The sequence below is a fragment of the Macrobrachium nipponense genome, chromosome 27 (assembly GCF_015104395.2).
Source record: "Macrobrachium nipponense isolate FS-2020 chromosome 27, ASM1510439v2, whole genome shotgun sequence".
Taxonomy (NCBI): Eukaryota; Metazoa; Arthropoda; class Malacostraca; order Decapoda; family Palaemonidae; genus Macrobrachium; species Macrobrachium nipponense.
In genome coordinates this window covers 9,238,050-9,265,970 of record NC_087216.1, presented here as the reverse complement: position 1 = coordinate 9,265,970, position 27,921 = coordinate 9,238,050, and the positions used below count along the sequence as shown (strand labels likewise).

General features: G+C 41.2%; 2 protein-coding genes across 2 annotated transcripts in view; one reads left to right on the top strand and one right to left on the bottom strand.

Annotated features, from left to right (window-relative positions):
- Positions 1–27,921, top strand: part of LOC135200806 (angiotensin-converting enzyme-like) — a 139,679-nt gene that overhangs the window by 39,693 nt on the left and 72,065 nt on the right. The gene's annotated exons all lie outside the window — the stretch shown is intronic.
- Positions 330–26,531, bottom strand: LOC135200467 (ATP-dependent RNA helicase SUV3 homolog, mitochondrial-like). The gene is made up of 11 exons (XM_064229124.1): positions 26,422–26,531; positions 25,249–25,341; positions 24,859–25,073; positions 24,013–24,118; positions 22,445–22,586; positions 22,041–22,199; positions 20,986–21,165; positions 20,605–20,753; positions 19,425–19,618; positions 12,111–12,256; positions 330–480 (listed from the first exon to the last, which is right to left on the bottom strand). Exons 1-11 carry the CDS (start codon positions 26,529–26,531, stop codon positions 403–405), a joined length of 1,572 nt encoding a protein of 523 aa, XP_064085194.1. The 3' UTR covers positions 330–402.

Genomic DNA, 27,921 nt, shown 5'->3' with positions numbered 1-27,921 from the left:
CAAGTATCTACCTTGATGTAGCATTTTGGAATGCTGCATTGGATGTCTTGCTCAAGATTATGCACACTACTACTTCCCTTGGCTTTGTTTTGCTCATGTTTTTGAAAGAGTATTATATTAATAGATTTTGTATTGTGTAAGTTTGCTAGTTTATGTCTTTTACAACGAAAGTAATTTTATACAGAATTTACTTATGAAACTTAATACTGAATCCTAATAGAGGTAAAAGATAATCTATTTTAGCATATTTTAGCAAACTGCAGTACAGAATCACTTTTGAAGAAAATATTCATTAATCTGAAGTTGGGGAAAAAAAGTGAGTTTTAGAATAACAGTCATACTTTAACTTATTATATACATTTATATACATGAATTGATGATTCACGTTAGCTATAAAATATCCTACTCCTTGGTGCCTCTCCTTTTTCTGTTTGGTTTTGGTTTAGATGGTGAAGGAGGCAAGTCGTCATCATCAGTACCCTGAAATAAAAAAAGAAAGTTAATGAAATATAATTGAGGCCGTATATACACGCTTATTACTCATTTAAAATGGTTGGAGTGGTAATTGAATAGGTGGGTGAGACAATCCATCCTTTGCCTCACCTGCTTTTGCTTGTAGTATTGGTCCATTTGCAGAAATATTTACCATCACAAACCCCATTAATTTACAGAAACCTATTTATTGATCATGCAAACCTAAAACATCAATCAATTTGTAAAAATGAAAATTAGGTGGTCCAGGTACAGTAGCAACATGACTGGGGGTCATCATACATCGGGTAGTTAAAATATTTTGTGTGACTGCAGTGGTTAACAAAACCCTTGAATCCCAGACTTTTGGAACTGGTTAGGATTACCACGTCTTTCCAGTCCTTTTTTGGATAGGATTACCACGTCTTTCCAGTCCTTTTTATAACTGCATTTCATTTTTTTCCGACACTGGTGAAAACCTTAATACCAGTGAACCATCCTTATTGTAAACAACAATGGCAGTTTACTTTACTAGAATTGGTACTTTTTCTAGTTTTTTATGTAGTACTTAATTACTTCTCATTATTATCCTATTAGTTTTGTAATAATTGTGAAAATTTTATGCTGCTTAGTATTTTGAAGTAAGTTTGTCAAGCTAGTGATTACTAGTTAGAGTATACAGGTTTCAAGTAAGCAAACAATTTTCATCCATCTGATATTGTAGATCCTTCACTAAATGTTACTTTCAATTATTAATGGGTGATGTCTGAAATTTCAGTTAATTCCATGTCAGATGCAGTCTTTCTGTAACAAATTTAATTTTTGTTTTTTAATGGAAAAGTATTTTGTATTTAAGCATTTATAGGTTTTATTACCATTGTTACCATTTCAAATTGCAATATACTTTTTTTAGAGATTTTCTCATACGTAGGCTGCAAATACTTTTGGCATTGTGTTCCATGAGTTTTCTTATCTTCATCTGTCAGACAGCTTTATGAAGTGGACATTATTGTAGAATGAGTTTGTATATCTTCGGGAAGGAGCAATGAAGCATGTTATGAACTGGATCTCTGGTTCCTTAAAAATGTAGGAGAGCAAGAGCAACCTACAAGACCACAGAAGATAGAGAAGAACACCTTTTGTGATAGTTGGCTGAGGATGCTGACATCTTAAGAAGATGAAACATCAGCAGAGGAGGGCAAAGAAAACGAAAGGATTTCCCTCTTCACTTGTTCGTAGAGACTACTATGACTGCATCAATTGATGAATTCAACATAAAGGTTTCTTCAAACTGAATGAACATGTTGCTGCCACAACTATCATTGGCCCTTCTCAAAAAGTGAATTTTGCTGGAGGAAGTGTTCCTAACGATCAGTACTAGAAAGAGCACAGTTCTCTGCTTGGACTATCATAGAAGTGGGGCGCTTTGGTAATGGTAACGTTGGTCTTAGGTCCTAACTGAAGCTAGGAAAGGGACCTGTCTTACTGGGAAAACGTGTGACAATGGCAGACCAACCGCAGCTTAAAACAATGGCACAGAAGCAGGAAACTTGAAGTAGCAGCAGGAGCCAAGCATAGGAAGAACTGATAATAAGTATGGCAGGTGATGGTACTAAAATTGCAGTCATAGTTAATAGAGCAAGAAATGTGGTCTTAACTAGACCTGCAGGATTATTGGAGGCAGTGTGGATATTACAGATGTTGTAACTTTCAGAAAGGCATAGAAATTGTAGGGTAAGTGGGTGCCACACTATTGTAAAAACATTTAAAAAACACATCAGCAAATTGTTGCATCCCCATCACAAACAGGTTGAAAACAAGTCAAAGACTGTAAGTGGAGAATGAACCTTGACAGATACTGGATAAGCTTATGCAGCATACTGGTTAGCACTACCAAACAAATTCCTGACTTGTTTGGTAAGTGTGCTGCACAAGATTATCCAGGATCTGTCAAGGTTCATTCTCTAATTCCAAAGTCTTTGACTTGTTTTCAACCTGTTTGTGATGGGGATGCAACAATTTGCTGATATGTTTTTGATATGTTTTTGCTGTAGTGTGGCACCCACTTACCCTACAATTCCTATGCCTTTCTAAAAGCTACATCTGTAACATCCACACTGCCTCTGATAATCTTGCAGGTCTAGTTAAGACCACAGTTCTCGCTCTATTAACAATGACTACAATTTTAGTACCATCACCTGCCATACTTATTTAACAGCTCCTCCTATGTTTGGCTCCTGCTGCTATTTTATTAACCAAGTTGCCTGCTCCTGTGCCCATTGTTTTAAGCTGCAGTTGGTCTGCCTTTGCAACACATTTTCTCTGGAAGACAGGTCCCTTTCCTAGCTTAAGTTAGGACCTAAGGCCACTGTTTGCATTACCAAAAGGTCCCACTCCTATGGTAATCCAAGCAGAGAGAACTGTGCTCTTCCTAGGAGTGATTGTTAGAAACACTTCCTCCAGCATTATTCACTTTTTGAGAAGGGCCAATGATAGTCATGGCAGCAACATGTTCAGTCAATTTGAAGAAACCTTTATGTTGAATTCATCAATTGATGCAGTCATAGTCCTTTGAGGTTGACTGCTAGTAGTCTCTACCAAACAGTGAAGAAGGAAATCCTTTCTTTCTTTGCCCTCCTCTGCTGATGTTTCATCTTCTAAAGATGTCAGCATCCTCAGCGTTCCACACCTACTGTGGCTATTCCAGTGTTGGAGAGTTTCATATAATTCATGACAATTTTTTTCATTCTGTGTCTGGAATGGTCTCATGACTTTTCCAGATCATCATTTTGACTTTGTTTTCCCTGCGACTGCTTGCACCAGTATTTCTTTCTACATTTGCATCCCTTGCTGTGATTCTAAGGACAGTTTCATCTGCTCTTGTTGTTAAGGGTGTTTTGATAGCCCTCATAGAGTGTGTCCAAATATCAGTAAAATACGTCATAACACACATCAGCAACTTTTAACACATAACAAACAGCATGAACAGTAGTCTTAACCAGAACTGCAGGATTATCAGAGGCAGTGTGAATGTTACAGGTGCTGTAACTTTTAGAAAGGCATAGGAATTGTAGGGTAAGTGGGTGTCACACTACAGTGAAAAAATGTCAAAAACACATCAGCAAATTGTTGCATCCCCATCACAAACAGGTTGAAAACAAGTCAAAGACTGTAAGTTGAGAAAGAACCTTGACAGATGATGGATAATCTTATGCAGGCCGTACTGGTTTAGCATTTACCAAAACAAAATTCCCAACGTCCTGAACATTGTTTGGTAAGTGTGCTGCATAAGACTTATCCAGTATCTGTCAAGGAGCTTTCAAATCTCTACTTGTCCCACAAAGTCCACTTTTTGACTTTGTTTTCAACCTGTTTGTGATGGGGATTGGCGAACAATTTGCTGATGTGTTTTTTTTTGACCGTGTTTTTACTGTAGTGTGGTACCCACTTACCATACAATTCCTATGCCTTTCTAAAAGTTACAACACCTGTAACATCTACACTGCCTCTGATAATCCTGCAGTTCTGGTTAAGACTACTGTCCTTTCTGTTTGTAATGTGTTCAGTAAGTTGCTGATGTGTGTGTATGACATATTTTACTAATATGTGGACACACCCTATGAGGGCTATCAAAACACTCTTACCAACAAGAATCACAGCAAGGGATGCAAATGTAGAAAAATAAATACTGGTGCAAGCAGTCACAGGGCAAACAAAAGCAAGATGATGTCCTGCGAAAGTGTCGTGACACCATTCCAGACACAGCAGGAAAAAAATGTCATAAATTATAAAAACTCTCCAACACTGGAATAGCCACATTAGTTGTGGAATCAGGCAGAAAGAAAATGGCACAAAACCAAGTTGGCTAGAAGTTGATCATTCATAATACTGCATTCAACTAGCTGTATCCCCAGGAGTGGCAAAATTCTTGAAACTTGAGTAGCAAATAATAATTGCTTCTGAATAGATTAAGAAAATCATTAGTAATGAATGTAGTTGATGAAAATGAGATTGGCAAACAAATAAGCTGGGGAGATTCTGGCTAAAGAGCCGTTGTTGACACAACTAGAGAGAAACTACAAGGGTACCTGGTGAGTACTGATGGCTCTCGAATACAAGGAGATGGTGTGTCTGGAGGTATTTTCAAGACTATGAATGTAGGCACAATATGACTAATGGGGGTTGTGTAACAAAACATACATTTACCTACTTCTTACTGTTGTCTAGCTAATATAAGAAAATCAGTACTATTAGAGGACTGGTATCATTCTCCTAAGTTACAACTACTGTATTTTATTACTAACTAGTTTAATAAGGCCACAGACCAGTAAGCTAATTTATTTAGCTCTCACAAGGCAGGTATAAAGAATCTACATACTGTACCTCATGTATAAAAATATGTTATTGTTATTATACAATTAAGTTTGTTCATACTTACCTGGCAGATATATATATAGCCTGTATTTTCTGACGTCCGACAGAAATTTCAAAACTCGCGGCACAACGCAGTGGGCGGCCCAGTGGTAGTAACCCATTCCCGCCGCTGGGAGGCGGATATCAGGAACCATTCCCATTTTCTATTCATATTTTTTATTATTGCTCTGTCTCCTTGAGGGGAGGAGGGCGGGCACTTTAATTATATATATCTGCCAGGTAAGTATGAACAAACTTAATTGTATAATAACAATAACATTTTGTTCATGCCACTTACCTGACAGATATATATATAGCTGAATCCCACCTTCGGATGGTGGGAAGAGACAGAATAGGATTTTTTAGGAAACTTAAATTAAGTAGATGATATACATCTTGGTTCCTTACCTGTTTGCAAAGTAGACTATGTGATACTGTCAACGTAAGGCTGCTTTTGCTTAACACAGAGTTGCCAGCCAGGTGGAGACCTGTAGTGCTGGTGCGCTCTGGAGATCTGTCAACGGGTGCGAGACCTCAGCGTGACAAGACCATCGAGGCCATACAAATGAGGGCAACGAAGCAACTGACCACCACCTGACCAACTATTCACAAAAACCCCTTAAAACTAACTAAAGGATGGGAGATCTTCACCTAAGACTCACCACAACCTAAAAACACAACAACCTAACTTAAACCTAAACTAAGGGATAGGGAAAGAGCTACTTCCGGACCCCAAAACTGTGTCCGCAGAAAACGTATGGCCCCAGTGCATTACAATCGTCATAAATCGTTCTCACATCCTTAGGTAATGTGAGGCGAAGACGGAGTTACTCCTCCAAAAGGTGCAATCAAGGATGTCCTTGATTGACATGTTCTTTTGGAAGGCAAGAAGACGGTAGCGACGGCTCGAACTTCTCGTGCGCTTTTACTCGGAAGAGGCTCAAATCAGTCTTCTGGAAAGATGAATGAGCCTCCCGAATGATGTCCCTTAGAAAGAAAAGCAACAGCATTCTTCGATAAAGGTAACTCTGGTCTCTTACAGAGCACCAGAGATTACCTGAGGGCACCTCTTACCTCTTTCGTTCTATGCATGTAGAACTTGAGAGCCCTGACCGGGCGCAGGACTCTCTCTGGTTCTTGGCCCACCAGACTTGACATACCCTTGATCTCGAAAGTCTTCGGCCAAGGGTTCGAAGGATTTTCATTCTTCGCCAAGAAAGTTGGGTTCAACGAGCAGACAGCATTGTCCAATTTGAATCCCATTTTAACTTGCTAAACGCTTGAATTTCACTAACTCTCTTAGCCGTCGCAAGAGAAGTTAGGAAAAAGAGCTTTCCTTGTCAGGTTTCGAAGAGACGCTGCCTGAAGCGGTTCGAAAGTGCTCGACATAAGGAATTTAAGGACTACATCCAGGTTCCATGAAGGAGGTCTCATTTGAGGAACCTTCGAGGTCTCGAAAGACTTTAAAAGGTCATGAATGTCCTTGTTGTCAGACAGGTCGAGGCCTCTGTGCCTAAAAACCGCTGACAACATGCTTTTATATCCCTTGATGGTAGGGACCGCTAATTTCTGCACATTCCTGAGAAAGAGCAGAAAATCAGCTATCTGGGTTCACAGAGGTCGAGGAAGAGGAAACTCTCCCTCCTTTTTACACCATGCCCTGAAGGAAGCCCACTTCGATTGGTAAACAGCTCTTGTGGAAGCACGTCTCGCATGTGCGATTGCTCTCGCAGCTGCTTTCGAAAAACTCTCGCTCTGGCCAACTTTTCGATAGTCTGAACGCAGTCACAGACCAGAGCGGAGAGGTTTTGGTGAAACCTTTCGAAGTGAGGCTGTTTGAGTAGATCTTTCCTCCAGGGCATGTCCTTGGGAAAGTCTACAAGGAAAGACATGACCTCTGTGAACCATTCTCTCGCTGGCCACATCGGAGCGATCAGGGTTGAACTCGTCCCTTCCGAGGCCGCAAACTTCTCATGACTTCCCCCCCCAGAATCTTGAATGGCGGGAAGGCGTTAATAAGTCTAGGGCCCGTCCAATTCCAAAGCAAAGCGTTCTACCGCGATTCGCTTCTGGATCCAGGACCGGGGAGCAGTAAAGAGGAAGTCTCTTGGTTCCTTGACGTTGCGAATAAGTCGACCAGTGGGACGTTCCCCACAACGTACACAGGTCTCGACAAACGTCTTCGTTCAAGGTCCTATTCCGTCGGTAGGACTTGGTTCCCGACGACTGAGAAGGTCTGCCCTGACGTTTTGCACTCCTGCAATGAATCTCGTCAGGATAGTCACCTTTTTTCTCTTTTGCCCACAGCAGAATCTCTCTCGTTAGGGAAAACAACGTTCTGGAGTGTGTTTCCTCCCTGGTTTTTTAAATAAGCGAGTGCTGTGGGTATTGTCCGAGTTTATACTGAACAATCTTGTTTTCTCCAAACTCTTTTCGAAGAAGCTGCAGGGACAGAAATACTGCTGCCAGTTCTTATGACATTTATATGCCAGGCTACCTGTTCCCCTCTCCAGGAGCCTGACACTTCCTTCCCCCCTAGTGTTGCTCCCCATCCTGTGATGGAAGCGTCTGAAAACAACACTAGGCGGGCTCAGAAGACTTAGGGACACGCCCTCTTGAAGCTTCTGAGGGTCCAACCACCATCTGAGGTGGTCTTGATCGGAAGCGTATTACTCAATATGGCATTGAGATCGTCCTTGGCCTTCCACTCGTCCGCAAGGAAAAATTGGAGAGGCCTGATGTGCAGTCTTCCCAAGGAAACAAACCTTTTCTAGCGAGGAAATGGTCCCCAGCAGACTCATCCATTCCCTCGCCGAGCAAGTCTCTTTCCTTAGAAAGGCTGAGATCTTTTCTAAGCCTAGCCGCTGACGTTCCTGGGACGGAAACGCTCGAAAAGCCACTGAATCCATCTGAATCCCCAGATACACGATGGACTGTGTTGGGGTCAGATGCGACTTTTCGAGGTTTGACCAGAAGTCCCAGGGACTTCGCTAAGGCTAAAGTGAACTGCAAGTCCTTCAGACACTTCTCTCTCGACGACGCTCTGATCAGCCAGTCGTCGAGGTACAGGGAAACTCTTATTCCCCGAAGAGTGTAGCCACCTCGCTACGTTCTTCATTACTACTGTGAACACCATCGGAGCCTGTGGTCAGTCCGAAGCACATAGCTCTGAACTGCCATACTTTGTTGTCTAAGACAAAACCTTAGATACTTTCTTGAAAGAGGGTGGATCGGGATGTGAAAGTACGCGTCCTGCAAGTCTAAGGACACCATCCAGTCGCCCGGTCTCAATGCTCCCAGAACAGAATGAGGCGTCTCCATCGTGAAATTTGTTCTTTTCCACGAAAAGATTGAGCCTGCTTACATCTAGACCGGACGCCAACCTGACGACTGCTTCGGTACTAAGAAGATTCTGTTGTAAAAACCTGGAGACCCCAGGTCCGCGACTTGTTCCACCGCTCTTTTGTCGATCATCTGCTGAAGAGATCGAACAATACTTTCTTCTTTTCTCCCTGATAGGATGGAGAAAGGTCTCTGGGAGTCGTAGAAAGAGGAGGAAGATCTAAAAAGGGGATCTTGTACCCCTGCTCCGATCTTGAGGGACCAAGAGTCCGTGTCTCTCTCTCTCCACGCTCCCGCAAAAAACTTCTGTCTGGCTCCGACTGGTGTCTGAAGGACATGCTTCTCACTTGGAAGGCTTTGGCTTAAAGGAAGCTCTTCCTCGTGAAAAAACCCTCTCCCTCGAGGAGCTGCCTCTCGAGGGGAGCCCCACGAAAGGGCTTAACTTTCTTCGGCGTGTCGAACGCAGCTTGAAGAGGTTGAAGGTACGGCTGACCGTCTTGTAGACTGGGCCAAAAGGTCCTGAGTTGCCTTCTCTTGTAAGCTGTTCGTCAGGTCCTTTACTAAAGTCTGGGGGAAGAGATGGTTCGAAAGAGGCGAAAACAGCAAATCAGCTTTCTGAGCTGGAGTCACCGAACGAGCTGTGAAGTTTGCACAGCAAAAGCTCTCTTTTTTAATAAAGCCGTTCCAAATGAGATACGAGCTCCTCCGAACCATCCCTGACGGCTTTGTCCATACATGCTAACACGCTGGACAGCTCCCCCAGACTGAGAGATTCTGGGCTCTCGCTTGCAGATCCAGAACTCCCAAACACAGTCAAGGAAGTTGAACACTTCCAGCGTCCTGAGCAGACCCTTCAAATGATGGTCAGTCTCCGAAGCGGTCCAGGTTACCTTAGCAGAGGGTAAAAGCGACCTCCTCTGCAAATCCACAAGGCTGGAGAAATCTCCTTGAGCCGAAGAAGGGATACGAACTCCCACTTCATCTTTGGTTCTATACCAAATGCCCCCTTTTCCACTAAGTCTAGTTGGAGGCAAGGCGAAGGTCGTCTTGCCTTGATCTCTCCTTCTTACCATCCAATCTTGGAGCTTCTTAAAGGCACGTTTCGTGGAGAGAGAAGTTTTCATCTCTACAAACTCCGGGGTTTTTTCCAGTTTTAGATGAAGAAAACTGCGAGAAGGAGGAGACTTGGGAGCTGCGGGCTGAAATTTGTCTTCAAAAGAAGAACGCAAGAGTCGTACGAGGACTTTATAGTCCGAGATTGACGGGGCTTGCAGCAGGTTCCTCTTCAACCGATTCAGCCGAACTACTAAGCTCTCCTTCTTCTCTAAACGGAAGAGGAGACCGTCTGTCAGGAGAGGGCGTCCTAATATCAGTCTTGGTTTGATCAAAGGACCCCTATCCTTGCTAGAGGCAGCCTTATTTCGGCTGTCTTCTTTATGACGCTTACTACCCGATGAAGGTTAAAGCGTCCTGACGAGGACGAGCGACCTCAGCGCCGTCCGCAGCAAGTTTCTTCATCTGCCCGAGAAGCGTCCTTACGTTTCTTTTCCGCTGGCATACGTGCCTGTGCGCGTAAAACTAGCGTCTGGGGGTACGACTTCTTGTTCAGAATCCCCAAAAACGTCTTGAAAGGCGGCCTGAACGTCCTGGCGAGCTTCCTGCCAAGCGTCCTGCCGAGCGTCCTGGTGAGCGTCCTGGCGAGCGTCCTGTCTAGCGTCCTGGCGAGCGTCCTGACGAACGTCCTGCCTAGCGTCCTGCCAAGCGTCCTGACGAACGTCCTGCCTAGCGTCCTGCCAAGGTCCTGTCCTGCGAGCGTCTTGACAAGCGTCCTGACGAGCGTCCTGCCTCGAACGTCCTGCCGAACGTCCTCGTACAGAGCGTCCTCCTCAAAAGCGTCCTGACGTAACGTCCTTCTAGAGGACGAACGAGATCGGCGAATCGCCGAAGGAGAAGCGATCGGCGAACGAGACGAAGTAGGTGAAGGAGAAGGAGACTGCTTAGTCCTCTTGACAGGCAGTCTAAGGTCCTTCCTCCGCTTAGGCTCGACTGCTGCTGGGCGAGTCCTCTGAGCCATAAGCGAGGATAGCTGGTCCTGAAGGGACAAAAAGAATGTTCTTCGTCGGGGAAGAATGAACAGAGGAAGCAGGACTGATCCTGTGAGAAGACGAGGGGCGAGGGGCGACGCCTCCTTCCTTCTCACAGGTACAGCTACCTGCTTCTCAGGTATACGCGCCTGTGCACGCAACCCCAGCGTCCTCATCGGAGGAGATCCTACCTCTTTTCTGAGGCGGAAACGCGTCATACGCGTACTCCGACGAAAGTGGCGAAAGAGGACGTGAGGCGTCCTCCGCACGAAACGTCCTTTTCAAAGGACGAGAGTCTCTCCCGAGCGCTCCACCCCTTGCGTGGGGAGGACGCTTCGGAGGACGAAAAGCACTACTTTCAGGACGCGCGCTCGTGCGCGCTCCTTGGCAGCCTGGGTCTTTGCTACAGGGGCCTGCCAAAGGGACGCCAGATCGGTGGGAAGCCCCCGTAACCCTCTTGCGGCTTTCGACATACCTACTCCCGGGTCGGCTTGGGCGTCTGATAGAGGTCTAGGCTAGAGGCATATGGGCGGGCCGATCTGACGCCCCCTCCACAACACTGGGGGCGGGGCACGATCACACACTTGCCACCGAGCCAGTTTTAACTAAGGCTTTCACTTTGGTCTCCAGAGTGCGAAGAGACTCCAAAATCAGAGAGAGAGCATTCGCTTCTCCCGACACAGAATCAGAGCCCGAAGGCAACACAGGTTTAGGGGTTGTAAACACTACAGGTGTTAATGCAGGAGAGATGTTAGCCTTACCTTTGGTAGAACCACTCCTGGAGGAAGACCTCCTGATCCTATCGCGCTCCAATTTAAGGCGATAGGACTCATATACTCTCCAATCATCATCGGTCAATTTCTCACATTCATTGCACCGATTATCAATCAAACAATTAAGCCCCCTACAACTCATACATACTGTGTGGGGGTCTACCGATGCTTTTCGGTAGCCTCACCTTTACAATCAGCCCTCACACACACTCTGAAAACCTCACAACACTTGATCCAGACATATCTTATATAGAAAAGTCAATCCAAAATCAAAAAACGGTCCACTATCGCGCATGCCAATTCAACAATCCAATTCAATACCAAAAAATCAATCAGATACTTAAAAGCGAGTCAAATTCCAAAAAATCCTGAGCAGAGGTCTGTAAACAGTTGTTTACCGACCGGCGACAGAAAAAAATATGAATAGAAAATGGGAATGGTTCCTGATATCCGCCTCCCAGCGGCGGGAATGGGTACTACCACCTGGCCGCCCACTGCGTGTGCCGCGAGTTTTGAAATTTCTGTCGGACGTCAGAAAATACAGCTATATATATATCTGTCAGGTAAGTGGCATGAACAAACTTATAATTTAGTTAACTGGAAATGGAGATGCTAACAAACTTTTCAATAGATTAGTTTCTAAAGCATGACATTTTTGTCAATTATATTTTGAACAACAAACAAAAATGTTAATACAATAAGTTACTTTAATAAACTAAATCCCCAAGACTGGTTTATTAACAGTGGCTCTTGAATAGCAGACTAGGTATCTGCAACATAAATTTTTCTAGCTGTATTGCTTTCTCCATTTAATTTTTTGTCCTTTCCCTCTGGTCTCTCGTTTAACTTTACAATACTCCAATTTTCACTTCTCGTTCAGAACAAATCCTTTGGGGTCAGCCCTATGAGTCAAGTAGAGATGGGACTTGGCCTTAGGTACAGCCCATTTCCTCTAGCTCAATTTAAAATCTATGGAAAGTTCTAGTGCTGAGTACTAACAAAACAATTACAATAAACATCCACTGACCATCTCCTGCCATTCTCTTTGTAATTCTGCTAGCATTTTTGGTGACAATAATCCCTGTGCCAATAGTCTGTCAGTGAGTCTACCACGACCAATGCTTCCTTTCTCCTTTCTGTCCCTCTGTATTTGGCTTCGTGGCATCTTCAGCTCTGGAAAACAATAAATCAGTATGAACTATGAGTTCTTCAGCTCAGGAAAACAATAACTCAGTATGAACCATGAGTAAATCAAAACCACTTCCAATGTAATTTCTATAACATTGATAGGCAGTTTAAAACTGTAAAACAGGCAGCTAAAACTGTAAAACTGGGTCTCTGGCAATTTAATTTGTTCCAGGAATCATTGCTACTAATAACCACATTAACTTCAGTTGCTCTCAAGTAAAGATAATGGTTGTGCTCCTCAGTTAGGGTATGATGTTTCTGAAAAGCTGAAATTTAGCACTCACAAAAAATGGAGTACATTTCAGAAATGTAACAAAATATTGCAAAGTACACAGCAGCCAAGAGAGAAAGATTCAACAAACTTAAAAAAATTTTAAAAACAAATGAGACTTAAGAAAATGAGGTGCTTTGGACACGAGATTGGGAATGAAGCAACTGGTAGACATGGAAGATGCAATACTATATAGAAGAGATGGGATGGAACTCATGAGCTGCATAATGTGAAAAACCTACCATAACATATATTAATGATAACAACGATGAATAGTGCTAACCAATTCTCATGGAGGAAATATGTAAATACACTGGATAATGCTTAAAATTATTCTCTTGTTTTCAGTCATCCAGGGAATAATAGATATGTTATTCCTACTTGATTGCTCTAATGAATGGCATAATCAACTCGTTCTGAAAACCTATGGTGACAGCGCATTCAATAATAAATGTCCAAGAAAGAGTATTCAACTTATTAATATTATACCATCTTCAAGCTCGAAAATGAAATTTTCATTATTAAAATGAAGTTTTATTGTATACTTACCGAACAATTATAGAGCCGTGATTTCCACGAGCGGCAGGATACTAAATTCAAATTTAGCGCGTCGGCGTCGCCAACACTGGTGGTGATGACGTCATCTCCCTCCACTCGCGGGAGAACCAGGTACAACTGCCCAGTTGTGAATCCAATTCTTTCTGCCCGTCCGTCCACCTAAGGGGAGAGGTGGGTATAATCATAATTGTTCGGTAAGTATACAATAAAACTTCATTTTAATAATGAAAATTTCATTTTTATTGTAGTGTCTTACCGAACAATTATAGAGCTGATTACACATTTATGGGAAGGTGGGATTCAGTGGACCACTAGTATTTTTTAAATGGTTACATTTATTGCAATACCAGTAAACACTCAAGGTGTCTGTTGTACCTTACCTTGTAAGAGAGCTACAGCAGACTGTTACTGCCTCTGGTCGGTGCTCTTCTTACTATTGTAGAGGAATTGGAATTTGACCAAAGTTAGCCTCTACAGGAGTGGAATCCTTCCGTAGTTCAAGCGAGTCAAGGCTGACTGACGGAGGATAGTAACAACAAAGATTGCCCTTGCCCTGGGCTAAGACCAGAAATTCAATCATACAAAACATTTGTCACCAACACCAGATTTAAAAACATATAATACCCCAACCATTGTAAAATCTGACCTAACAGACTGGTGAGTATCCCAGGTTACTTCAGTACCCCCAGCTCCCTTGAACTCGACAACCTATTCAAGGTGAAAAGTTAGCATAGAGGTGACGACCCCTGTGCCGTTTCTCCCAACACCATGCCAGAAACCGCCACCGGACCTAACGTTTTACAATTCTCGAAAAACCGTTTCTATCTCTTTGAGATAAATGACTCGCAAAAACCGAATTCGATCTCCAGAACGTGCTCTGAAGAAATCGAAGCTAAAGATAAATTCTTTCTGAATGCTAAAGAAGTTGCCCATGCTCTAACCTCGTGAGCTTTAACTCTCAGAACGGAAAGATTGTCGTTCTCGGACTGCGAGTGAGCTTCCCTGATAAGCTCTCTAATAAAGAACGATATAGCATTCTTAGAAAGAGGACGAGAGGGATTTTGAACCGAGGTCCAGAGCTTAGAAGATTGTCCTCTGATACCCTTAGTGGGCAAACAGATACTGCTTAATAGCCCTGACTGGACATAAGAGCCTTTCTTCCTCCTCATGTCCAACCAAATCAGAATAAGTTCCTTACCACAAAACTCCCTCGGCCAAGGATTAGAAGGATTCTCATTTTTGGCTAGAAAGGTGGTCAAAGATACCGAAAATACAGCATTGCCTTGAGAGAAACCGACTCTTTTGTCTATAGCGTGCAATTCGCTGACACGCTTAGCAGAAGCTAGTGCAATAAGAAAGAGTGCCTTCTTAGTCAAGTTCCTGAGTGAAGCCGACTTCAAAGCTCAAACGGTGGCCCCATGAGGAAACTTAAGCACCAAACATCTAAGTTCCAAGCCACTGTATCTTGCGGGAGCTTAGTGGTTTCGAAAGACCTAATGAGGTCCGACAGATCTGAATTGGAGGAAATATCCAAACCTCGATGTCGAAAAAACCGAAGAGAGCATGGCTCTATATCCTCTGATCGTCGAAGGAGCCAGTTTTCAGAGTTCCTAAGAAATAGAAGAAAATCTGCTATTTCTGTTAAAGAGGTCGCAGAAGTAGAGAACTTTAGCACTTCTACACCACTCTCTGAAGATTCTCCACTTCCCTTGATAGAGTTTGTTAGAAGACTCTCTCCTACAACGAGCGATAGCTTCTGCAGCTCTTCTTGAAAATCCTTTCGCTCTGACAAGAGTTCCGGACAGTCTGAACCTGTCAGAGCTAGAGCGGACAAGTTTTGGTGGAACCTCTTGAAGTGAGGTTGTTTGAGAAGCCACTTCTCTGGAGGAAGAAGTCTGGGGAAGTCTACTAACAAAACTGGAGAAGGTCCGGGAACCACTCTTTCCTGGGCCGGAAAAGGGAGCGATTAACGTTAGCGTTACATTGCTGTGCGACATGAACTTGTTCAGCACCTCTCTTATTAGACCGAAACGGAGGGAATGCATAAGCTTCCAGACCCGACCAATCCAACAGCATTGCGTCCACCAGACCAAGCTAGAGGATCTGGGACTGGAGAACAAAAGAGAGGAAGACGGTTGTTCCTCGATGTCGCGAAACAGGTCTATTGACCGGTCGTCCCCCAAAGGCTGCGCCAAAGTTTCTGAACAAATCTTGTTGTCCCAAAGTCCACTCCAGAGGTAACACTTGCTGTTGACGACTTAACTCGTCCGCCAGGACGTTCATCTTTCCCGGAACAAATCTCGGGACTAGCTGAACCTTCGCTTCGTTTGACCACAGGAGGAGATCCTTGGCTACTTCGTACAGAGAGAAAGACGAGTCCCCCCTGTTCCGCACGTACGAGAGAGCCGTGGAGTTGTCGGAATGCACTGCCACTACTCGGCCTTCTACTAAGCTCCGAAACTGTCTGAGCCCTAAGAAAATTGCTAACAGTTCCTTTACATTTATGTGGAACTTCTTCTCCTTCTCCGACCAAGCTCCTGAAGTCCGTTGATTCCCAGTAGGGCTCCCCAACCTGTGTCCGATGCGTCGGAAAAGAACTGTAGGTTCGGGAGGATGGGTCGTAAATCTAACCCTTCTTCCAACCTTGCTCGAGAGAGCCACCACCTTAGGTCCTCTTTTATTTGATCTGTGACAGGGAAAGGTAATCGAGTCTGGTTGTGTCTTCCTGCACCAAGAGGCTCTCAGGAAAAACTGCAGAGGTCTCATGTGCAGTCTTCCCAACAAGTCACAAATTTCTCCACTGACGTCAATTTGCCCAGGAGCCTCATCCACTGATTGGCAGAACTTACCTTTTTGTCCAAGAACTCCTGAACTGTCTCCAGACAGCCTTGAACCCTCTTCGGGGACAGAAAAGCCCGAAAAACTTGAGCATTCAGAATCATCCCCAAATAAAGGATGCTCTGAGATGGAACCAACTGGGACTTCTGTTTGTGACCAGAATTCCTAACTTTCTGGCAAGATCCAGAGTTTGTTCCAAGGTCCTTCATGCACCGACTCTCTGATCCGACCCGGAGAAGCCAATCGTCCAGATAGAGGGAGATTCTTACTCCTAATATGTGTAGCCAGCTTCCTATCGGGGATAGAACCCTGGTGAAAAAACTTGAGGATGCGGTCGCTAGTCCGAAGCAAAGCGCCCGAAACTGAAACACCTTGCCTTTGAACATGAACCTCAGGTACTTCCGAGATTTCGCGATGTATCGGAATGTGAAAATAAGCGTCTTGCATGTCCAGAGAGACCATCCAATCCCCCTGTCTGATGGACTCCAGAAACCGACCGAGTGGTCTCCATATGAAATTTTGTTTTGGACTGGATGCAAGTTCAGGGCGCTCACATCCAAAACCGGCCTCCAGCCCTGATGACTTGGGAACTACAAAAGGCGATTGTAAAAGCCTGGAGAAAATCCCCTTCTATCTGTTCTATCGCTTCTTTGAGAACAAGCGCTTCCACTTCTGCGGCTAGCGCCAGAAATTTGTCTGAGCCCGGAGAGTATGCCTGGAATGGAATTGGCACAGGGTGAGAGCGAGGGTGGAGGTGAAACGAGAGGGAATACGATAGCCGAACTTGAGTACTTGCACTACCCAGGCTTCTGCTCTCTGTTTTCCCATTCCTCCCAAAACAGAGCCAGCCTGGCTCCCACTGGTGCATGAAGAACCGAGCTTTCATTTGGAAGGTTTGTTAACCTTGGGCCGAGGCCCCCCTTAGACTGAGGTCGCAATTCGATTTCGGCCGAAAGAAGCGCTTGGGTTTTTCTCCCTCGAAAAGGCGCTTGGGCCAGAGGAGAAACCGAAGGAACAGTCTCCACAGGAGCTTTAGGTCTCTTAGTAGACTGTGCCAGTAAATCCGAAGTAGATTTCTTATCTAGCGCAGACGAAATTGACAACACTACATCGTCTGGAAAAAAGGTTATCTTTCACAAAAGGAGCAAACAAGAGAGCAGACTTCTGTTGGGACGTAACCCTTTTAGAAGCAAAGGAGCACCAAAGTTGCCTTTTCTTAAGGGTACCAAAGGCGATGAGCGAAGCTAACTCTCACATCCATCCCTAATGGATTTGTCCGCACAGGACAGAACACCAATCCAATCCTCCGCTAACTCCTGGGAAAGAGAAGGACAGTCTTTCGATCTTGGCCGCTAAAGCGCCAATAGTCCAATCAAGGAAGCTAAAGACTTCCAAAAGTTTAAATTGATTCTTTACAACGTGGTCCAACTCAGGCGCTGTAAAGAAACTTTCGCTGCGGCGAACGCAGATCTTCTAGAGGAGTCGATTAAACTGGAGAAGTCTCCCTGGGAGGAGCAGAAACTCCCAGAGAAGGAGCTTCCCCAGTTACATAAAACCTATACCTCTTACGAAGCAACTTAGAGGGAGGGTAAGCAAAAAGAGCCTTCCATAAGTCTCTTTTCATAGACATCCATTTCTCCGTCTCTTTCAACGAATGTCTAACCGCTTTAGATAGAACAAGTTTTGGGAGGAGAGGGTCTGAAGTTTTCCTCCTCATCAAAAAAGTCGAAGTTGGGAGCGCGGAGTCCGCTTTCTCAAAATAATCTGGATAAGATACCAGAAGAAATCTAAGGAGACGTGAATAACACGAGAGGTGATGTGAATCCTCCTCCTCTACTTCTTCTTCATTCTCCGATACCGCCGAAGAAGTAAGACGGAACTACAACCGGATCTGAAGGTTTCGAACCACCCTTGGACTCATTCATCCAGTTGGTTAACATCTCTAAACTGCTTGCGCAAAGGCGCCAGAGACGAATCAAAAACAGTTAACGTAGGCTTGGAAGAGCCTAAATGTTCAGCAGGAGGCGGAAAAAACTACTTGCGCCTCGCTCGGAGTTTACATTTATGTGGTCGCCGAAATTCGAGGCGAAACAGGCGCATCAGGCGTAACAGACGAAAAAGCGCCTAAAGAAACACCCTTAGAACTGCTAGCTACAGCGCTAAAACCACAATCTCTACTAGTAGATGGAGCCGAAAAAAGGCACAGATTGAGGCGACGAACGAGCCGCTAACGGTCGAGGCGCAACCCACTCCTCAGGCTCCTTATACCGCTTGACTGGAGGAGGCGAAGAATCGGCGCCTGAACGCCTCTTTAAGGGACGCGAAAACGGGCGCGAATCTCGCCAAGAGCGCCGTGCGACCGGAGACGAATCGCTTGAATCATTTGAAAGGCGTCTGACCGCAACACCTTTCCAACGCTTAACCGAGCCCTGTTGAGGCGCAACAGGCTCAACAAGAGAGGCGCCTGTCTGTGGGCAAATCCCGATCGACTCCCTTGGACTTCCGGTATGTCTTCTCCCCGGTGCGGGGGAGCTGGACAGTGACCTTGTCTAGGAGACGTGTCAGGACAGACAGACGCACCCTCAACTACACTCTTACCTGAGGCCGCTTTCTCCAAAAACGTCTTAACTGAATTACCAAGTTGCAAAACCGTATTCGCTAGTACCGAAAATTTCTGATCTAACCTCGATTCCAGACTGGCAATGGTGTCGGAAGAAACTACACGGGAAGCCGGAGAAGTGGGATTAGTAGGAGGAATAGGAGGTGTAGTTAAAGGAGACATAACAATTTGAGGAGAAACAGAAGGAACAGATGCATCGCAAGACGAAGCAGAGCTAAGTCTACTTTCCCTAAGCGCTGCTTTTTCTAATTCAATTGTCTTAGCTAATTTCTCCGAGTATGAACTAAAAAACTTCCATTGAGAATCAGTCCAATCACTACACTCGTTACATGTTCGATCTGCTGAACAAACCTGTCCCCTACACTTAACACCATTTAGTGTGAGAATCATACTCTAGCTTGGATAATCTAGTTTTACATCCTGAGATGCAAAACCTAACTCACGACGGACTAGAATCGACATGGCAACGCCTAAATAAAAAGCAAATAACAACAACGCCAAAAAAGGAGTACTTCACCAATTCCGAAGATCAAATCCACAAGAAAAAAGCGAAGCAAAGTTATCCAAACCGCACCTGACCACCGATGTTCACCGGACGCCGGCAGGAAAAGAATTGGATTCACCTGGGCAGTTGTACCTGGTTCTCCCGCGAGTGGAGGGAGATGACGTCATCACCACCAGTGTTGGCGACGCCGACGCGCTAAATTTGAATTTAGTATCCTGCCGCTCGTGGAAATCACGGCTCTATAATTGTTCGGTAAGACATACAATAAAACTCCAAAGTAATCCTCATTTCATATAGTAAATAAATTCTACATACTGGTAAAAAGTGAGACTACAATGAATAATTAAACCATGATACATACGTCCTTTGCTAGAATTCTTCTTTCTTTGGTCCATGATGAATGTGTCTTCACTGTCATCCAAGTTTGAAATGCGAGTACCCGATTTCTGTACCAGAGTTGTTATGTTGGAAACACCATCTTCTATCAGTTCATCAAGTTCTCGTTGAAGATCTCGGACAAGGTCTGCATCAGGGAACATATCAGAGAACCGATAGCTGGAAGTACAAGTTTTTATTAAGAGCATTAAAAATAACCAGCAGTAAATCACTTATTATTCTAATGTGATGATAACCATGTATAAATCTATCTTGCTTATCTGTTGAGACAGAACCAAAAACATACTGTTTGTTACACTTTCATAACTTCAAGTTTTATAAGTAAACTTTTTTTTTTTTTTTTTTTTTTTACTGTACAATCTAGAAATGTAATGGCAACTAATAAAACTTGTGAACCAGATGAAGGATTCCACAACAATTGAGGGTTGAGAGGTCTGGATTTCAACAACAAATGAGGGGTGAGAACCGAGACAAGAAATAAAGCTTCAGTTCTAGGACCACCCTCTGGGAAGATAGCAAAGGGATCCAACAAAAATAAAAGACAATAAGCAATTCAGTTTCTCTACAAACTGGTTTTCTGTACTTAAAAAGGTGTCAGTTTCTCTACAAACTGGTTTTCTGTGCTTAAAAAGCTAAGACAATGGAAAATGTCAGAAGGCTATATAAAAAAAAAAAAAAATCATATCTGCATAGTAACAGTAAAGGGAGAAGAGCAAGTCTTACTAGGTAGGTAATTATTGTCATTGCAATCTTAATAGAATTTTCCCAACAGAAGCTACTCCATCAGTGAAAAAAAAATTTTGGAGCTAACATGTGATGTTCTTATCATTAAGTATTTTCCAGTAACTATACTAACAAAGGCACAAGAACCAATACGTAAAATTTTGTTCAGTTCACTGCTCTTTTAAAGCTTTTAAGCATGATATTGGTATATGAATACTTAATACTACCCTTACAATTTACTGTCATAATTTAACAATTTTAGAAAGGCAAGCGCAGCATGAGTTCGCTAAAAGACGTGTCATAGTAGTAACTATCATTTTAAAAACTTTCATCAATATATAAAATTTCATTTTCACTAGTATTACAGTATCTCACTTTTGTAATTCCATACAGCTAAGTGTAATTAACTTCTTAAGTCTTACCTGAGCCATAAGTATAAATCAAACACATCAAATACTTCTTCTAAGTGGACTAGTTCAAGAATAGTACTTGGAGGAGAGAATGGCCATTTGATGTGGTGACAAAGCCAGTCTAAACTTACTGGTTCATTTTGAGAAAACTGACGAACAAACTGGAAAAGATTTTTTAGAAAGTTTAAATAACTGCACCTGAATGAATTTTCCACTTTAAATCTATTTATGATTAATGGATTTGTAACAACAAAACAGATCATGTAAATATGTGATATAAGATGTACTTCAACACAACTGAACTCTTCACAAACAGTAGTATTTTTTATTTAAAGGATAAACACTGCAAAAAATCTTTATAGTCTATTGAAAAATAAAGACAAACGTCCTTACCTTAAGGAACATTGCACACACAAAAGGCATCTTTTTATTGATTGGAGCACAGCAAAACACATAACGAGCCCGCAGTTGTAATGGAATGTGCTGAATTAAATCGGCTAAAAACTTGAAATCATCCATAATACACATAAAATATGAGGATGAATCCACTGTACAAAGGCTCACAAAAATATCCTGGAAAAAAAAAGATTTATCATTGTTAACAAAAATATGGATGATTCATTTGTTTTCCGGAAAAACAGAGCAGAAAAGCATCAACGCTACAGACTAACTATATCAGTGCTAGAGAGATTCGAGTTAATTCACAGACAAAAGAGCAAAAAATATTCTCTAAGGCAAAAGATATAAAACTAATTAGATACACAGCAAGAAAATCAACAAGACTGGGAAAATCTATCTTTACCAGAGAAGAGTTTACATGGAAAACTATAACTGTAACAATCAATTAGTCAAACAACATGAAGAGCAATGTCAGTGCTGTTTTAGAATTTACTATGCAATTACTAAAATAATATAGTTTGATCTATGGGTATGGAAAGTATGAATATGAAGTTTTTATTGATGTTGATCTGCAACAGAAGGCAAAACTAGAAGAAGAAACCGAACCTGACATTAGTAAATGGTTTCTAAATCATTTACTTTCAAACCTACAGAAATTCTAAACTAATGCAAAGCATAAAATTACAAATTTCTTCTGCACCTTAGAAAAATGCTACAATGAACTTAATTTTAGATGGAGAGGTAAAGTGAAAGGGGAATACCGAGTACCGTTTCTTCATTATTATTTTTGGAAACTAAGAGTTCAATAGATGCACAAGTATATTAATTTATGTAAGCTTGAGCATCATGTATACAAGTATCTTCAGATGACTGAAGATATAGTTGTACCAGCACATTCATATTACTGAGTATTGTTATATGCACCTTTTATTAACAATGCTAGAAAAGGCTACACGTGTCATTTAACTCATCAATTTCTTTAAACCATGACAGTCATTCTACTGAAACTCGGCACTCATTTCAGTCCTTTTCGTGTTATTATGCATTACCATGAGATTGGAGAGTGTGTAGCTGGGTAGATGATATGCAAAGAGCTCTATCTGATCAGCAGTTGGATGAAGTCCTGCGTGTTCAATATCCAGTGGGACATTTCCTAAAAGCCTCCTCAAAGTTGGTAGATCTTCAGACTTCATAGTAGTAACATAACCCTGTAAATAACAACTACTATGGGTACCTTAAAAAGTAACAATAAACAATAATACGTAGTTATATTAGTTTTATATACAAAATACTAACACTTATAAATCCTTTGTCTACATGCAAGGAAATTTACCTTAAAATACAAATGACTTCACTTTCAGAAACTGCTCAGCTTATTAGCATTGTTAAGGACAATAACCTCTTGGTGGAAAATGTAAGAAACTGCAATAAAAATCTACTATAGTACACTCACATGTTCCCACTGTGTTCCATAGCGGCCTGCGCGTCCGGCTATTTGCAAAGCTGCTGATACGCTAATGGTTTCCATTTCCTTCTCCCCCTTCTCATTTATTGTGGGTTTGATGAGTGAATAAAATACGATGCGACGGATACTCCTGAATGAAAAATCCAGTACAGTGGTAACTGAATCACTTTTCATTATGATGTTTAGTACAGTTATAAAATGACTATATGCTACAGTAGGTACATACATATAACTCCATGTTAACAAAACAATCTGGAACAGGTACATATAACTCCATGTTAACAAAACAATCTGGAACACTGTTAATGCCATTTACTTTTAAGTTCATCCATATATTCTCAACTATGTACAAAGTGATACGATCCTCATAAAAAGTTCTTTCCATCAACACCACGGTAACACATAACAAATGCACAACCATAAGGTTTAAAAAAAAAACTGTATAAAATAAGTTTCTGAACTAAAATCATAAGCCTAACGAAAGACATTACTATCACCAAGAATGATTTTGCACAAGGTTTTCCCTTTAAGGGGTTAGGAGTCTCAATGAGTAATGGCTTCCACTTCCATCTCAGAAACTACTGAAATTCCTATTTGCTCTACATGCTCATCTTAACACTTTCTACATTATTTTCTGGGCTATGCTTGTTAACCATATTACTACTCTGCTAAAGGACTGTTCCTTCCTCCTGATCAGATAGCCTAACATTTCAATCTGTTGAAATCTTAATTTAGGTTCCTGTCACTAAATATATGTCCTTACCACTTCTACCACACTTCAGTTATGGAAAATGCAAAAACAACAATCAAAACACTAGATAAGGATATTGCAAATCAAAACAACCATACTGGTGCCTTTATATTACCATATCCAAGTTGCAATTCCATGGTTTCTTCAAACTAACAACTTTATAATTATGTAATATGGTAAATACTATAACTAAAGGAAAGTATGAAGATCCTGAAAAAAGAGTAAGGACCTATACATTGCTTGGAAGCAAACCTGACAGTTTAGTGGAAACTACCCAAAAATCAATACTTCTACAAAAAATTTGTCTACATTTAACATATTTGACAATACTCCTAACTAGAATTCAAGAGTAATATCATTACCACTTATTTATGACTTAAATTTGATTTCTCACTACTAGGCTCTTATACTTATTTAATGTTGCTTTGTTCGAATTTTTGCAACCAGCTTCAAAACAATTCTTCAGACAAGCTATTTTAGTCTAGAAATGTGACTTGGCAGACTCAAAAATAAACTAACATCATCATCATCATCTCATAATTAATTTAATAACAATTATAGTAATAACAATAATAATGTACTCTATTCCAATAAGGCTAGGCAAAAATATTTGTTCCCAAATATAGAGGAAAGACCAGAGAAGGAAAAAATGCAAGCAGTTAGACACCATGAGATCAAAGGCAATAAAAGCAAATCTATAGTTTTCTCTCAAGTACATTATACACAAGAGACTGTAGGAAGTAAAGCAACATTCCTGGGGGTTGAAGGTTGGAAAATTACAAAACACATTCTATAGTTTACTTACAGATTAAGGCCCATTCCTATGGCATCTGTTGCTACTAAGACTTTACAGGAGTGATTTGGGTCGTTAAATTTGTAAGCTTGAGCCAATTTGGTTCCCGGAGGCAAACCTGTAAACAATACAAATTAAACAATTATCTTCATAACAAAGGCTTAAGTCTAGTTTCCTGTCTGAAACTCCCCATGCATGTATGTAAAACTAATAGCCAATTGTTCTAGAAAAGGCAACTCAATAAAAAAAAATATCCTATGCTTTGTAATCAAAATATATTTACTTGTAATCAAAATATATTTAACCCATGATCTATTACAAGAGTGTGTCTTTACGTGCAATTTTTAAACATTTATCGTGAAACATCTTTAATAGCATTTTAAAAATACCAAAAATAAACTTGACTAATGAACACTAAATATTTAAGTCAAAAGCTTAGTTACACTTGACAGTCATTAATTAATTAATAAATCTGCTCAAATACAGGAATCCTAATAATAACTGTTGTAGCTATTTTCCAAAGGGTTTATAACTAGAGATCTAATGATGCAGTTGGCAGTACAATCTCATATTTTCAGTTTTTAGACTCAAAAGATAAATATTAGTGTTATTTATGCAGTACAAGTTTAGGAAGGTTGAGCATGAAGAGTCAGACAGAATGAAAATAAACGAATTTAAAAAAATAATTTTCCAATGAAATTACCAAGAGATAACATCTATGTTTGCTAATAGCAACTAAAAGAATACAAAATCAAATTGCAAGGTTCACAGATCACTGAAAAATTCAATACTCAGAATTAGTAAATATGTAAACTACTAATTTAAATCTATATTCAAACAAGGCTGCATCTACTATACCTCCATAAATAACAGCTACTTCATGACCTCTTCTTTCAATTTCCCTCGAAACATAATGGATGTCTCTCTTGCTAAAACATACTATGCAGTCACCAGGATGAACATTATCTAGGTTTTGCAGTCCAGAATTTTCAATACTTAGGGGAGTCAGCCTCTTATAACGTCTAACCTGAAAATATACAGGGCCATACAAAAATCCCTTCCAATACTTCCGTCTTAACTAGAATACTATGTTTATAGCAAGTTTTTTTCATAAAACCCCATTAATGATATGACCATTTTCATGTCCTGAAAGTGCTTAGATCCATATCTTTTGTCTGTAATACAGGAGATAGTTCACAACACATAAGTCACTTGGATCCTCAGTTACATCTCAAGCACCTTCCTCACTTTTCCAATAAACTATGTAAGGCAGCAAGATTCTTGAAGCTGATAGCAGACACCTGGCTCATGGCTAAAAAATCAGGAGCAAAAGACCCAATTCTAAAGAGACAATGGATATAACATCTTAAGACTGGGATGTCCCATAAGGAAGAGTCTCCTACAAGCCAAAGCTTCAACACTTGATAAAAACAATGTCTTGAAGCCTTAACTGCAGACACGGATCGTCTCCTAGTTAATAGGTAAAGATGGAGAATGCCAATACTGGAAAAGTGTGTAAGTCATTCACTGGCCACTGCTTGGTAATGAAGAGTGTCAAGAGAAGGCAGAAAAACAGTGGCTAAAATTATAGCAACTTCAAAAATCTTGGACCTCTGAGGTCTAGCCTTGTGAATTCTGGGTGTAAAGATGCAGGACACCCTGGTTAGCATGAGATTGATGATGTGATGCATAACATCTCATTCTAGGTCACTGGAGATTGTGCTGAAGTGAAATAGAGTACGGGGACAAATAGTAAAACATTCAGTCTTCCTAACAAACAATAAAAGCCTTATCCATCCATATTCACTATCCAATTTTTTACAATATCTGATGAGTTCCACGCTGGACGAGTGGCTTTCAAGCTCGGCTGCCAATCCGGTAGTCTGAAGTTCAATTCCCTGCTCTGCCAACGCGGAAACAGAGGAATTTATTTCTGGAGATAGAAATTCATTTCTTGATATATAGTGTAGTTTGGATCCCACAATAAACTGTAGGTCCCGCTGCTAGGTGACCAATTGGTTCCTAGCCACGTAAAAATATCTAATCCTTCGGGGCCAATCCTAGGCAGAGCTATTAATCAGCTCAGTGGTCTGGTAAAACTAATATATACTTAACTTTACAATATCTGACGACGTTTCTTGTTGGACGAGTGGATTTCGCCATTCGGCTACCAATCCGGTGGTCCGAAGTTCGATTCTGGCTCAGCCAAAGTGAACCAAGGAATTTATTTCTGGTGATAGAAATTCATTTCTCGATATAATATGGTTTGGATCCCACAATAAGCTGTTTAGTACCCGTTGCTATGTGACCAATTGTTCCTAGCCACGTAAAAATATCTAATCCTTCGGCCAGCCCTAGAGAAAGCTGTTAAATCAGCTCAGTGTCTGGTAAACTAAAGTATATACTTAATATTTGACACACCTTACAGTGGTAAACTGATTGGTGGATGTCATTTGACTGTCTTTGAACTTATGTATTATGCTTGCTATTGAAGCATCACTAACGCTTCTACTTATGCTTGCTTGAAGCATCACTAACGCTTTCTACTAATGCTTGCTGAAGCATCACTAATGCTATACTACCTGGAAAACTAATGCTCACTATAATCAGGAAAGCCGTAAAGGATAATATTTTAACTTACCTCTACTTTCTTCTCCGCGGCCAATGCCAATTCTCTGATTATATCAATTGCACATTCCTCGCCACAAATATGAACTTGCCCGGGCACAGAAGACCGAAAATAAAGCTCTTGTCCAAGCCCAGCCCCTCTGAGGATCTCTTACCATTTGTATTTCATCAATGACAGCGACATCATCTGATCACAGAAAATTACTTAACTGAAGTTTGTAAATTATTTATCAAAATGAATCTAAATGAATTTTTTTCTCTTTTCATAGGTAATTTTCCTGTTTATCATACTAAAAAGTCTTTTTAATAATAAAAAGCAAGTGCATTGTCACATCATTTTTTACGTGTAACATTCAAAGAATTTATCAGATTTTCAAAAGTTAATACCAAACTATGCGCTAACATGTTTTTGTAACAAAATCAGTAAGTACAGAAGAGTACTGTAATACAGCTTACATACAGTATTTACAGAGGCCATTTCTACAGTACAAGCAACATGTTTGCAGCTGAGCCATCTGTATAGCCAAATCTTCGTTCTTCTCCAGTTACCAGGTCACAAGGTTGTACCCTATCAAGGAAAAAACATGATTCATATCTATACTATATTACCCACTATAACAGATCAGTCTCTGCCAATGGCCATAATGGAGGAATATTCTGATTTACAGTTGACTAAGGAAAACAACATTATGCAACAAATTTCCTTTTTGATTATAAAAAGCTATCAAAATAATTAATCACCACATCTTCGCAATACGTACTTAGTCTTATAGAACTATGGAAAAGTACACAGTAACAAGCAAAAAACAAATAACAACAAAAAAATAATATATTCCAATGTAAAACCAAAGATGATAAAAGATATTTAACAGCAATTTCTACATGGAGTGTGTGTACAATACAAGTAAAATTTTTACCATACCTTCTCATTGCTTTTGTGGAAAACTTCTGTGGCTAAAAGTTTGAGAGTCCACAATAAACACCAGAGTCGGCACACAAAAACTGCTGCATGGCATGGTATGTTTTTACCACTATTTGTTGGCCCTGCATGAAAAATGATCTTCCTATTTAAAGCACGAGCTTCTGGGTACCTGTTGAATAGGAACATGCATTAAGTCATAAAAAATAGTAATTTGTAACAATTAGCACTATTTTCCACCTATAAATAATAACTAACCAAAGCACACACAAATCACTCACAATTACATCTAAAATATAAAAATATAAAAAACATAAAAGCTTCAATTATCACTACAATTCCAATTACAAAGAATCACTACAATTACAAAGAAT

Excerpts from the sequence above, each read along its gene's own strand:
- LOC135200467 (XM_064229124.1), bottom strand. The coding sequence starts at position 26,531 with ATGCTTCAAGCAAGCATAAGTAGAAGCGTTAGTGATGCTTCAATAGCA. Across the intron at positions 25,342-26,421 it reads AATCAGTTTACCACTGTAAG|AATTGGGTCTTTTGCTCCTG; the intron begins GTGTGTCAAATA and ends TTGTCTCTTTAG. Across the intron at positions 22,200-22,444 it reads ATGGAACACAGTGGGAACAT|GGTTATGTTACTACTATGAA; the intron begins GTGAGTGTACTA and ends TGTTATTTACAG.